This window comes from Trachurus trachurus (assembly GCF_905171665.1).
Source record: "Trachurus trachurus genome assembly, chromosome: 8".
NCBI lineage: Eukaryota > Metazoa > Chordata > Actinopteri > Carangiformes > Carangidae > Trachurus > Trachurus trachurus.
This window is the reverse complement of record NC_139905.1, coordinates 27,239,200-27,253,765: the sequence shown is the minus strand read 5'-3', so window position 1 is coordinate 27,253,765 and position 14,566 is coordinate 27,239,200. Positions and strand designations below refer to the sequence as shown.

At 40.7% G+C, this 14,566-nt stretch overlaps 1 protein-coding gene across 1 annotated transcript; it reads right to left on the bottom strand.

Moving 5' to 3' along the window:
- Nucleotides 1–1,729: 1,729 nt before the first annotated feature.
- Nucleotides 1,730–14,050, bottom strand: LOC310990088 (uncharacterized protein). Its single transcript, XM_083977324.1, has 14 exons — nucleotides 13,980–14,050; nucleotides 11,073–11,123; nucleotides 10,841–10,903; nucleotides 10,323–10,382; nucleotides 10,150–10,233; nucleotides 9,836–9,980; nucleotides 9,417–9,428; nucleotides 9,248–9,286; nucleotides 7,748–8,014; nucleotides 6,751–6,768; nucleotides 5,846–5,961; nucleotides 5,619–5,663; nucleotides 3,612–3,662; nucleotides 1,730–3,236 (listed from the first exon to the last, which is right to left on the bottom strand). Exons 2-14 carry the CDS (start codon nucleotides 11,106–11,108, stop codon nucleotides 3,153–3,155), a joined length of 1,020 nt encoding a protein of 339 aa, XP_083833450.1. The 5' UTR covers nucleotides 11,109–11,123; nucleotides 13,980–14,050; the 3' UTR covers nucleotides 1,730–3,152.
- Nucleotides 14,051–14,566: the final 516 nt, after the last annotated feature.

Sequence of the window (14,566 nt, the reverse complement as noted above, 5' to 3'; positions counted from 1 at the left end):
GGGGGATCGGAGAGTGCTCCTGAGTCCCGCCCATAATCAAGGCATTTTTTGAATTTCAAGCTTAGAGCACGTCATCCAAAACTGAGGGGTTTAGTTCCCCTTTAATGATAACTTTCTCAGTGACTTTTCTCTAGCGCGTTTCCCATTTCCCATGAGGCTTTGCGCCATTCTACAATTTAAGAACGAACAAACATTGCTGGTTATTTTATATGTTTGGACATGAAAATTCAGTTATATCTGAACAAAAAGAATTAGATAAAGACAGGAGGCTAAACAAAAATCATTTAGTAGTCTGGATTGATGAGAGTCTGCGTCACTATCGCAACCATGAGTGAGATGTAAAAAGACAAGAAGTGGTATAAATAATGGCTGGACTGTTAATATCAATTAATTCAAGGAAACCTTGAAGATTATCATGAGAACATGATTGACTTACATTACCCTCACTGAGGCTGGTCATAAAGGCCGCATAACCGCGCAGGGCAACCTGCTCGATGGTATGCTGGAGCATGTTGGCTGGGCGGCCGACCGGGAGATCTCCTGATCGTCCTGATAGCCATTCCGCAGCTGGTATATAAATATATATTTCAACTCTGAGCGCTCTGAGTGCCGCAACAAAAAAAGGAAACTCCGACAGCTTTTTTCCGAGCTCCATAGGATCTGAATGGAAAGTAGACGGTGGACACGGCCCCTTTGCATATATAAAGAGAATGTATTCTATGAAATGTCAGAAGAGGTATTTTTTTCACGGCACCCTTGACGCAGTCAGACGGCACCCCAGTGTGCCGCGGCACCCACTTTGAGAAAGGCTGCTCTAGACATCCCCAATCAGTTTGCCCATGTCAGTTAGAAGCAACACAGTGGTGTTGGTAGGGATCAACACAGCCAGGGAAAGCAGCCAACTCTGAGCTTTAGAAATCAGAGGGGGATCACTGATGCTCCGGCCATCTTCATATCAGGTTTCAGATCATTTGGTTGTTTCATTTTAAATTCAGCCAGCAGTTTTCAGCTGGAGGGAAATTCCATGCATCTGAGAAAAAGAAATCAAGAGAAAACAGAGGCTCCTGCTCCTCAGGTACTGATCCAGTGGCTGTTGTCATTTCATGCATTGGGCTTGATCAGGAGTTTAAAACAGCTAATTCAGATGTCTAGAGATAAAAGAAAGCTATGAAGCAGTTACTAAATGACCACTGAACAAGAAATGTCACTACTGTCAACTTTATTTGTTACACAATGCATGCTGTACACACATTTCAAAGTTGCTATGTGACAAATTTTATAATCTGGACTTTCCAGCAGTGACGGAATAACAAAACACACAGTTCAATGAAAGTGCCCTGACGACAGTGAGGTGAACTTGGACGGGAGCAAAACACCAATCTGTCTCACTAGCTACCTAGAATGTATTAATCCTCTCCAAAATCACCACCATCCTAACAGTCTGACAGAAGCCATGATCACATTAAGTATGACAGACAAATATACAGTAGTAAATGTACAATGAAAATATTTCTTCACATTTAAAAAACAAAACAAAACAAATATACAAGATAAATACTATAAACACAGGAACCAGCCATAGCTTGTTAATAGTAACCTTTAGTTACTAGTTCACAACATGGTGAGACACAAATTATTTTATTTTATCTACCAACCAACCAACCAACCAACCAACCAATCAACCAATCAATCAATCAATCAATCAATCAATCAATCAATCAATCAATCAATCAATCAATCAATCAATCAATCAATCCATTCAGCCTTTCCCACAGTTTACTTTGGTACAAATTCAAGTGTGTAGGGGCACACTGGAATTTGTATAGGACTATGTGATTATTTGTGGTGATCTGACTAATTCACACTGAATTGTTTGTTTGTCTGTTTGTTTGTTTGTTGACATCACAGAGATTAATCTCAACCAGTGAGATTATGAGTGCCTCCATGGTCGCCTTTCCTAGGACTTCAGTCTGTACATGATGATTCAGCCATGCAAAAACTCACAACTTCGCACACACACACACCTACACACCTACACACCTACACACACACACACACACACACACACACACACACACACACACACACACACACACACACACACAGTAGCAGATAAAACCACCATAAATATTCTGTTTCACTCACAATATATAAAAGCGAAGCATCACTTTGTTCAGTGGTTCAAATGAATTCAACCATCATTTCACTCGATGCAAACATTGCACAAAGCCTTTAACAACAGAAGAATGTGTCTGAGAATATATTAATTTTAAGATTCATATTTACGGTAGTCATGATGAGACAACAGGCTAGTAATACTGAAGCTGAACAGGTACAGTAGCTGCATATACAATTAGCGTCCGGTTGCATGTGTTTAAAAGCCCTTTGCAACTTTTCTGGAACATTATGTACACACACACACAAGAGCGCTGTTGTTGGATGTACTAACAGCGCTTGTCAGGGGAGAACTTGTCCTATGGTCTGTCGTTGTTCCTATGATGGATTTCTATTCACAGTTTATGAGATATCTGGTTACACGGTGGAAAGTGGTTCCTGTAAGGTGGAGTGTATACGGTAAAAGACTTTAAGAGGATGTGTGCACACAGCACCACAACTAACACCAGTGTTTGGAGTTTGCTTTTGTGTTGCAATCACTGATGCACACAAAAAGTACCAGTAACATCTGTGGTAATGACGTAGTGCCCCACCAAAAGCACAACCTCTCTGGTAAGAGATCTGAGATCTGATTATGTTTTTGTTTTGACATTTAACAATTCATTAATTAATTCTGGTGCTGAACACTGGTGCCCTTTCTGTCAACATTTGTATACGGTCGCTTATGTGTCATTCTGTTTCTGTTTCTGTTTCTGTCAGCTTCCTGGTCAGTAAAAGCTACACACATTTCCTTCCCAGGTGACCTCGTGGCTTTGGTGCCCTTCATTTTTCTGACCCGGGGGGAATACACTGATTCATCTCTGTGACACACAGCTACAAAGATGAGGAAGATGGCATGCTGTATGATGTTCACTCTCTTCACAGTTTATGCTCATGTTTAGAGTGTTTCCCCTCTGGAAAAGGCACCACCTGTTGCCAAGCAGTGCGGGAGCTGATCCTCCTGGCAATGCACAGAGCCACAGCTGTAAGTGCAGTGCTTAACTGGGCAAACTATTTCCCTCTGTGTATTCATCCCGAGCCGGATCAGCTGCAGATGTGATGTCGGAGGTGGTTTCTGCGATCTTTACAACAGAGAGAGAGAGGTACAAGAGGGGTGAGTGTCGGTCCATCAGACACAGCTAAGCCAGCAGCTCTGTGAAGCTGCTGCATTAAGCTGAAAACACCAGCTCTTATTAACATGCAGAAAGCAATGCCTCCCATTGAATTATGTCAGCTTGCTATCATTTGATAACTCAACTGCTAAATTGCATCTGCATGTTGCTGATGGTGCTGCATCAGAGCTGCACTGTTTAGGAGCCATCAGCGTTTTGCACAGATCATTGTGCTAGCCCATTTAGATGTGGAGATATTTAGCGGGAACAAGTTCAAACAAGTCCACTGTCTGCAGCCTCTTATAAATGCCCTGCACTCTGTAGGAAAAGTATTATAATAATTACCTGCATTAACTGCACTGTTTCTGCTCCAGTTCCACTGTGCATGTTTTGGAACTGAAAAAGAGATACAGTGTTTGAATTCACAAAACTCTTATCCAATAAACACATTTCACTAAAGGTTGGCACTGGGTGAAGGCAAGCAGCAGCAGCAGCAGCAGCAGCAGCAGCAGCAGCAGCAGCAGCAGCAGCTTAATGAGCTGAAACAGGAGCAGGGGATGTGGGTTCAGATCCCTGAGGGAAAGACCGGCTTGGTTTATAGTGCACACTCCATTATTGCTCTTACACAAAGTTTTTGACTGAATTCGTTTCTCTGTTTCTATAACCACAATGCACTCACTCAGTGTTTTCAGTCCTGTTCACACTCCATTCAGCTTTGAAATGCTTTACTGGGTTGCAGACTTCATTGCAAACTACAGTGGCCCTGAAAGCTCAACACATGCACAGCAAATTCAGCCAAAGTGTGTGGTGCATTCAATTCAATTCAATTTTAGGGCTGCCCCCGACCAAAGCTTGTCTTGGTCGACCAATAGTCGTCATCTATGGCGAATAGTCGACTAACTTAAAGGAATAGTTCACCAAAAAATGAAATTCAGTCATTATTGACTCACCATCATGCTGATGTCCGCTGCAATCCAAGTGTCCTTACTCGAAACAACGTCATTTAGGACATTTTTACAGCCTAAACAGTCCTGCATTGAATTTGCCTGGGGCGCGCTCTCACGTTCATGCGCGTGAACGTCCTAAATGACGTCGTTTCGAGTAAACTCTGGACTATATCCCTTCAGGACACTTGGATTGCAGTGGACGAGCAGTGTGGAGGAATATTACAAGGTTTTTTGTGTAGTTTTATGGACGTTTGTGTGTCGGGCCCTACAGTATTACTCTCATATAAAGTTTTCGTAGTAGGAACCAACCTCCCGGGTCTCCAGATGCACTTTGAGGAATAAAAAACTACTCCAGAGTATTCATCAGCACGAGGGTGAGTCACTAATGACTGAATTTCATTTTTGGGTGAACTATTCCTTTAATTGACTTGATTCTGACAAGACAAGGCTGCAAATGTTTGGGTTTTTTTCCTGACAGCTAATGATTTTTTGGTTGACCAGTGCTTGGTCGACTATTTGGGGGCAGCCCTAATTTATTCTAATATGTTTTTTTTTTGCCTTCATTTGATAGAACAGTAGAGGTACAACAGGAAATAGGGAGAGAGAGTATGGGAACAGACATGCAGTAAGATTGTCTCCATTGGGAGTCAAACCAGTGACCTCTTGCACAGGGGCCAGAGTCCATGTGGGACATGCTCTCTAACCACTCTCCCCCCTCTCGGCACAGTCTTAATGATCTTTGAAATATGTCTGGAACTTGACCTGAGTCAGCCCACAGCAACCATAATTAATTCCACATAATTTTGAATGGTTAGACTGGTTATGTAAGGTCTCACTATTTCTTTTGGCAGCCTCAATAACTGAAAAACTGTGAGGGACCAACAGGACTCAAGAACCCAGCAGTCATTCTAACCAGGCCACAGACTCCTCTGCAGACATTAGAAAACCATCTCTGCAGAGCCCCATCAACCATGACCTGTTCAGCTTCTAGATGTAGATGACTTTGAATGAATCACATGGGAGAGCTAGCTTGGAGTATGCCAAAGAGAATTAACGAGCCTGAGAGCAACTCAATTTGTCTGCACATCGTGACCAAAAGCATGCAGCCAAAACAAAACATGGGTGGCGTTAGGGCCTTCAGGAAATCTCTTGACTCTTCAGAGGCAACAGTATAAACCCCACTGAATCTCTATGGAGGTCTGGGAGGTCTTATCTAATCTGACCGAGCTTGAAAACAAACTGCCAGGAAGAACAGGATCGTGCCCTAATCTATACTCACAATGAAGCGTTCAGATGAGGAGGACTCTGTGGAGGATTAGTAGGTAAGTGCTGTGCTCTTAATGCCAGATATACAGTAGCGCGAATCAGGTTTTTAACCATGACTGCAAAATATCTGTAATAGTACCTGCAAGTGTGTCACTGTGTGACCCTCCTCCACCCATTGTCCACCCTGAAAAAAAAAAAATGCATTGTCATGATCAACATCACTGCCGGTGCTTTTCCATGCACCTCAGAGATGTATTTTGCAATCTGGCTTTTGTGCTGATAACACTCATAGTACAGCCGTGTATGCACATCTGTCCTCATCTGAATGGAGCATTCAATTTAAACAACAAACATATTTTTGCTCACATGTACTACTGATGTCTGGTTCCTAGCCCTCCGTCGCATAAAAAGGTAAACGATCAGGGGCCCGACAACGTTGAAGGTCATTGACAGCCACAATAAATTCATTAGGTTTGATTCACCTGGTTATGGAGAGATCAGAGACAGAGACAACTAACATTAATGTTAGCAAAAACAGGCTACAACAACAGAAGCATATACCAATTATTTGGGAAAACCCTAAACAGCTTCTTTTATTTCTTTTTTTTTAGCTGTATAACACATATATACACATGTATACTTTGTTCATTATTATTTATTTAGAAATCATTATTTATTTATGGATTCTATTTCATGATTTACATTCAGATAGTTTAAATATATTAGACAGTCAATATTAAAATACAGAGTAAAAGTAAAGTTATTTCCATACATGATTTCATGTGTTACTGGTATGTGATGTTACACATTTAGACCACAAGGGGGCCTTTTGTTTGTTTACATGTCAATTAAGAGGAGGTCAAAGAAGAAAGTGTTGGTTGGAAACGTTGGTAAATGTAAGAGAGATTGTTTATGTTCTGTTAGTCGTCGTTTTAATGTACTTTGATAGTCTTTTTTATCAGTAAAAAGTTAGCTAACCTTTAAAAAAGGTCATGATTAAGATGTGTTCCAGTTGTACTTGGAAGTCAGATTTTCACACTGCCGAGTTATAATTTTAGTCTTAAAGACCCGCTGAAGTCGGACAAGCCCCGACATAACAATTCAAGATGGCTGCCACTCGTGTCAACAGTAGTGAACACTCTGCAATTTTACTGTTGATTTTATTTCTTTGGTAATTTTTTCACATTAAATTCAGTCATGTACATAGTATTGTCGAGTTCTTATCCCTGGATGCATTAAAAAAATAAAAATTAAAAAATAGAAGGTCTTACCCATTTTATTGGCTGCGACTATGGAAAGAAAAAACAAACAAACCATACATTAGTACAACTTCCTTACTTAAAACGCTACAAACACAACCCATTGCATGTTTAGTGAATGGTTAGATTTCATTTGCTGCATGCAGCTGCCACTACAAGAGACACGGCAGACCTATGCAGCTAGAGAAGATGTTAATGACTAATAGCAACAATGAAAAAATGCTGAATCAGCCTCAGATGCAGCAGCACGCAACATGCACTGACAACATGTTAGAAAGCAAGACCCCATTCTCTGCACAACCACCACAACAATCTATATTGTTTTCTGCAGCATGTGAATCACACTTCCTTTAGGGAGTCAGCCCACCAGCCTTTGGCTTTAGGCATTGTCATATGAATATACAGTGGCCTTGAGGACTCATGTTCATTTTTGTGTCTCCTGGAGACACTTCCTTTGACCTCTGGTCTACACACAATTCACTCCTGTATTTGGTTGTTGGGAATATTTGCAATTTACAATGATGTTTGAGGATAAGGGTTAGGGGGTTGCGGAATTGTATTGAGTTCTCAGGTCCACCAAATTAATATCATTTAGGGTCATATATTATTTATTTTTTTCGGAATAGGTCAGTTTTCCCACTATCTTAGGTAATGTAGAATTAACCATATTCCTGTTTCGCTCTGCTAAATGCCAAAAAGTTAAAGGGGTGAAGCAGCTGTGCACTGCAAAACACATAGGAAAGCTGTTTAGATTCCCTATTTGTTTTGTTTTCCAGCTTGGGGACAAGCACTTTGATGCTTAAAGGTGGTTGGTTTGGTTAAAGCCCCCCTCCGATGGGGAGCGGTGCACACAGCAGGGTCTCAACGGAAAGATTCAGGAGCATCACACGGACAGTGGCAGGTGTTATGATGATGATGGTGTTATATTGTGATCATGGGCAACACAACAAGCTCCAGACACCAAGACCGTTTTAGGTTTAGTGATCAGACATACATGTATCCATCTTACCATTGCTCTGTAAGTTTGTTGTTGTTGCTTTTTGCTCTTGTGCTGTTGGTGTCGCTTTCGGTGACAGTGTACGTGGTGCTGTTGGTGTCGCTTTCGGCAGCTGTGTAGATGATGCGGACGGTAGCGTTTGCGGCAGCGGTGTGCGTGGTGCTGTGGTTCTGGTATTTTGCGTCAGTGTACCTGTTGTTTCTGCCAACAGTGTACTTGGTGCTGTGGATGTTCTTTCTGATGCTGTTGATGATGGTGGCCATGTTGTTGTTGTTTGAGCTAAAATGGCAGGCATTCGCAGTCAGAGATAAAATCTTACAATATGGTCTTTGCCAACAAGAAATTTGCCAAAACGAATTTATGTTGTTTTTCCACAGCAAGCTTTCAGAAGGAGGAAGTTCTTCTAGCTAATGCAGCCCCGCTGGTCTATTTCCAAGTTCAAACTGAACTTCAACAGAACATTACTGACTGAGTGTCTGTGTGATGTCTCCTGCGGTAAACATAGTGTATGGTCTATAAAACTTCCCAAAATAAAGGAAAATCATTTAACTGACTAGAGGCTCTGGTTCAAAGAAATGACTACATAATAGAAATGTAGTGGATACTTGAAAGATACAGTCAGGGCCGTTGCTAGGAATTCTGGGCCCTCTTAAAGAATACTAAAGTGGGCCCCTCCCCCTAACTTTTCCTTTTTTTTTCTTAGACTACGTATGTATTTTCGTTTTTTATTTAGCCTTCTTTGTTTTGATGCTAATGCAGCATTACACTGCAAAAACTCAAGTATCTTAGCAAGAATATTTGTCTTATTTCTAGTCGAAATGTAATCTCTAGTCAAAACAAATCTCATTATACTTAAAATAAGACACATCATATTAAAAGTAACTTGTTTTTAGACACTTTTTACTTCTTTCAAGCAGATTTTCACTTGGAATAAGTAGAAAAAATCTGATAGTGGAGCAAGTTTTTCTTCCTTATTACAAGCACAAAAAACTTACTTTCACTGGCAGATTTTTCTATTTATTGTGAATTTAAGTGAAAATGATCTAAAAACAAGTTAATTTTTAGGTAATGAGTCTTATTTTAAGTGGAAAGAGATTCGTTTTGACTAGAAATGAGACATTTGGACAAGAAATAAGACAAATATTCTTGGAAAGATGTTGAGTTTTTACAGTGTACTATGAGTATTAGTCAGGGTCTTACGCAGAATAAATCAGTCATACAAAGATTAGACTACTGGGGTTTTTTATGGGCCCCACTGGGCGCTGGGCCCCTAGAATTATCATCACCTTTCTCCCCTATACAACGGCCCTGGATACAGTGTTCACATAAATGTGCTTTGTCATGGTTTATCCCTGGTTTTGAAAGAATTAAGATTCTTGTGGGATAAATGGGGTAAAATATTTGATTAGTAGTAGTTGTCTGTACATTTGAAACGTGTAACTGTGTGGGGAGCCGGGGGAACTGCAGCATGCTGGATTGCAATTTCAAATGTACCTCTTAAGCATGTCTTACCTTGAGATGCTATACTCGAATACAGGTTGCATACACCTTCTAGAAAGATTAGAATAACATGGTATCAGTTAAGGTAATAAACTTCATAAACTCACACTGTTAAAAAAAAAAAGTTTCATTGCCAGCTGTCACAATTCTGCAACAACAATAACACATCATGTGGACTCACCGTAATGGCAGCCTGTGATGCAAGAAAAAGACAAAAAAAAAGAAGGAAATTAGGAATTTGACAGTTTAACAGCAGCTTTTGAGTGATGATGATTCCATGATTTCACAGTAGAATTGTTTTATATTTCGTCGCCATCATGACATACAAGCGAGACATTCATATGCTTTAACATGAAGTATTTAGTCTCTGCTGATTTCACTTAAGTGACGGAGCATCTCAGGTATTTGTTTCAGGAATAGTTAAGTGATGGCTCCTTCACCCGGACGGGTCTATTTTTATTCAAAAACGTTAGCAAGCTCAGTTACCATGCATTGATCCAGTGAGGTGTATGTATGTGATGTCTGTATAGCTAGTAAGAAGACTCGTCCAGGTCAATCAGCCACCACTGACTGGTTAGTGAGGATCAGTGTGATGCATACCTTTATATATGTCTTTTCTGTCAATGCGGGTAGGTAATATTTGGACCATTAAGCACACGAGATGATACAGAGAGATGTTGAAATCACTCTTATTTTCGCATTCATCCCTCCATTTCTCACCCTTGTATTTTTCAGGCATAATTTCCTGAGGTGGAAAAGAAATGAACAAGATAATCAGATACAATAACTGATTAGCTTTCTCTGAAGCGTGGAACGATAGAATCATTCAAGACAGTCATGACCAAGCAAGCAAATTGAACATTACAAAAGCAAACATGACATAATTTGAGTAGTACTTTGTGTCATTTACTCACTTCAAGACAGTCGCTTGGCAGATGGCATGTCATGCTATCGTTTTTGTTCTTGCACTCAGACATTAGAGTGCATATTATTGCCTCCTGTATTGGAAAAGGTACAATACACATGATTAAATGCAGTTACACAGTTACATTGAATTAGATATTGGAAAAGTGTTTGGGTAACTTACATTGGAGTTATTATTATTGGCTTTTACAAAGGGGACCATATCCAACATGGGGTGTTTCTCCTTTAAGTGGATCAGAGAAAGAGACAGAGGATAAGCTTCATTGTTTAGGACACTGCAGAATCCTTCTAAAGCTCATACACAAAAAAAACAAATAAATTGCCCTGGTGTAGGAACTGTGCTGTATAAATAAAGCTGCCCAGCCTTACCGTCTTAACATTAACATTTGTCTACGATACCTCAAACTTGGAGGTTAAGCTACCAGTAGATATAAAAACCGGATGCCTGCTAGTTGCTTTTGAAAAAAATGTGAGATGTCCATACTGCATGATTCAGATATTATTTCTAATAGCTTAGCCTGGAAACATGAAAGTGATGAAGCAGTTCTCTGAAGTCGCACTGTATTGAACTCTCAGGGCTCATGTAACTATTTCACTGCTATTTCATTTTAGACATGACTTACAAAAACAACAAAAAACACTTAATAAATCAATTAGCTACAGAGGTAAATAAACACGTACCAAGCTGTCTTTCTTCAGGTAATCCAGACAGGCCTGCTCTGACAGGTCATTGTTGAGGAGCATCTAGCAGAAGTATTGAAGAGACATTAAACACACACTTTATGGCGGATCTATCTATCTATCTATCTATCTATCTATCTATCTATCTATCTATCTATCTATCTATCTATCTATCTATCTATCTATCTATCTATCTATCGTCAGATCATTATTTCTGCTTAGAGACACTTACCAAGAGCAACAGGGAGGTCAAGTCCCATGATGTCATGCTGCCAGACCCAGGCTATAGAGAAAAAGAAGCAGAAAACCAGAGACAGAAAAAGAAAGTATTTGAGTTTGTTGCTCACCACTTACATCAGATCATGACTAACAGATGGGAAAAATAAGCCTTGAATGTGTCAGCATTTTTCTCAGGAAGTATATTTCTGTGGCTTCACAGCCGCTGTTTAAACGCTGATATTGAAATTATCACCAGTCATCATTAACAACCCAAGTAATCCACGCATGCAAGGAAATTAAAACATATACAGTATGTCCATAAATTACATTATGTGTATTAAAGTGAAATGACACAGGTTAACAAGTATTTAACACAAGAAGAAAAGGAGGAGGTGCAAAAAGGTATGAAAGCCAAGAAAGTTCTCAGGGTTCAGATAGTAGGCTAATCATGTCCCCTAAAAGTGTAAACAAATAAGCAAAGTTTCTCATTACCATGGCTTCACGCAAGAAGCCTCTCATGAGTCACCATTTCACTATACACACATGTGTATGAACAGAGACCATTAAAAAAACAAACCCTGCTGCCTGATAAACAGAGTCTCCTGTTGCCCAATGTTTTCAGCTGCCCTCACCCTTCGAACTACTTAGCCAACAACAACAGCACATCCAGATAACACAAAGACAAATTGAAACACACTTTCCTCGGCAGGAAGTGTTCAGTCACGTTCCACTCCCAGTACCCTGCGACCAGGCCGGGTTGATCTGAGGCCGCTGGCACTGGGCCAGTGTGGCCTTTACAGGCCTTTGACATGACGCAGCTCTTTACTCCATCTGTGCTCAGCCGTCAAGTTACAACATGACAGCAGCAGGTCAGGACAAGGCAGACCTCACCGGGCTGAGCCGAGCTGTGGTGCACCGGAGCAACAGTGTGTTTTTTTTTTTAAATATAAAATAACGTCAGCAAAGTGTGTGCAAAATGCAACGGCGATATTATCCATTCATTGTTTGGACTACGCGCCGCCAACAGCAGTCAGTGATCACATGATGATGGCATCAACATCTAGCAATTGAAAGATTATCAGAAGAGTTGCTCTAGTTGTGATCATGCATTAAAAAAAAAAAAAATGTTTTGACCAATCAAAAGTGTGGCATATTCTCTTCAATCTGGTAGAATTTGATATTGCTACTGCTAAAGTTTCCAGAGTTATTGGGCTTTTTATTTTGCTGTCCATCCAAAAAAGCTCTGTGAAACCAAAGCAAAGTGCAGTATCTGCAAAGAGTACTGTACTCCCTACATTCTGGAATTTACTCTATAATTCCATTGGAGTAAAACCAAGGCAAAGTGCCAAAGTGCATCTGCACCAAAACCGTTTTATGGTGCAAAACTGGTCAGAAAGACAAACTAAAATACATTTAATTCAGTCCACCTTTATCTAATCAATTATAGACCTGGTAGTTATTCATAATTTGATGCTTAAACCTGACAATGAAAAACCCAAAAAGCTGTTTTTCTCAGTTTGGCATTTTTACAGATACTGCACCTTGTCTTTGTAGGGCAGCACTATTCAATCCATTCATGGTTGTGGCTTTTACCTGTTCCCAATAGCAGACACAGAGAGAGGGTAGGGGGGATGGGGATGTTGCAGTTGGTTACATCCATGAGTGGCAGGATGAAGGAGGGCCCTGGCGGGGTTAGAATCCCCAGTGACAGGAGTTGTATTGTTTCACCAAGCAGTACGATGATAATAAAGGTATCTTCAATCTTGAATCTTGAGGTCCCCGCTGTCCTCTGTTCTTATGTTCACTTTGACTGATGCAATTTACAATAATTTACTATTACTATAAAATTATTGGGTAACACTTTATTTTAAGGGGTCCTTGTTCCTGTGTATCTACCTAATTAATTACAGTGTAATTACCTATGTAACCGTATGTAATAACATGTACTTACATTGTAAATACATAGTGTATTTTGGAGTACTTACAGGTCCTTGTTACACTTGTAATAAGAAATGCTTGTGCAAAGAGAGAGGCCACTTTGGCATTTCTTATTACAAGTGTAACAAGGACCTGTAAGTACTCCAAAATACACTATGTATTTACAATGTAAGTACATGTCATTACATACGGTTACATAGGTAATTACACTGTAATTAATTAGGTAGATACACAGGAACAAGGACCCCTTAAAATAAAGTGTTACCAATTATTGTTACTATTATTATGGTAATTTTGCCACTCGGGGGCAGCAAAAACTGTACAATAGGGAAAAGCCGAGTTAATGAGTAACTGGATAGGCTTCATGTTTCCAAACAATGACAGTGTAAAACTGTCATATGTTGTTACTGTACAAAAGTATCACCCTGCATTTTTAGTTAGCCTATTCATAATCCAACTTCAAAGATGAAATCAATCATGAATGACTCTTCTTGTCAGATTTAATTTACTCTAAATCATCTTGGCTACTATACTACTCGCTCCCTCCGCGCTCCAGGGTCACGTTGCAGACACGCAGTGATTTCCAGCGCCGACAATTTGTCAGTCCCAATGGAGGGCTTGCAGGAGACCCGTGCTGTGTGTTTTAATCCTGAGAAGACTTGCACAAGAAGAGTCCATGCAGTGACAGCGTGCAGGCTGGAGCGCAGCAGCACCCACGCCGCCTTTTACTCCTGCGCCGCCGACGAGGCACACACACGAACACACACACACACACACACAGGCGCCACACATGCAGCTCCAGTCCTGAACTCTCTCCCGGGTGCAGGAGCTCCTCGGGCCGGACTTATCTCCTCTCCAAGTCCAGCGTCGCATGCGCAGTAATGAAGGTACCACGTTTGAAGGTTTAAACAGGTCCCAGCTCAGTTAACATATACACACAGACAGACAGACAGACATACAGACACACACAGACTGGACTCACCCAGACGTGCTGTGTTCTCCGCGACGTCTCTGTTCTGATCTGGCGCACTGAGACTCTCTCTTTTTGACAGCTTTACTTTCACTTTCTGTCTTTCCCCCCACCCCCCGCCCCCCCTATCTTGTTCAACGCGCATGAGATCATCTTGGAATTTCCAACCCAGTGTCAGTTCAGTTCACAGACAGTTATCAATGCTGATCCACCCCGCACAAACGGTGGACATTTAAAAGTTGGGACCAGACAAAGATCTACTCTAAAAACAATCTCACCTGTAGTAGATCAGTAGGTAAATCAATCGATAAATGAATGTGCATATATAAATTCATTCATTTATTTTCATTTAGCCTACTTGTAGCCTTTTCACGTTTATTTCCTCATTTGATTGATTTCTCTCTCTCTCACTCATGCTTTAACCAAGGCGGCAGCCACAATCCGCCCGGCGGCTCGCCTTTCACTTCAGCAGTTTTTTTTTCTTGGAACAAGACATGCTGTCATCACTTCTTCTTTCTCTTTCTCTCGCAGATGCACTGGCCGTGCAGGGTAAACAAACAATTTGATAGGCTCAATTGAGTGAAGTGAAAAATTTCTTA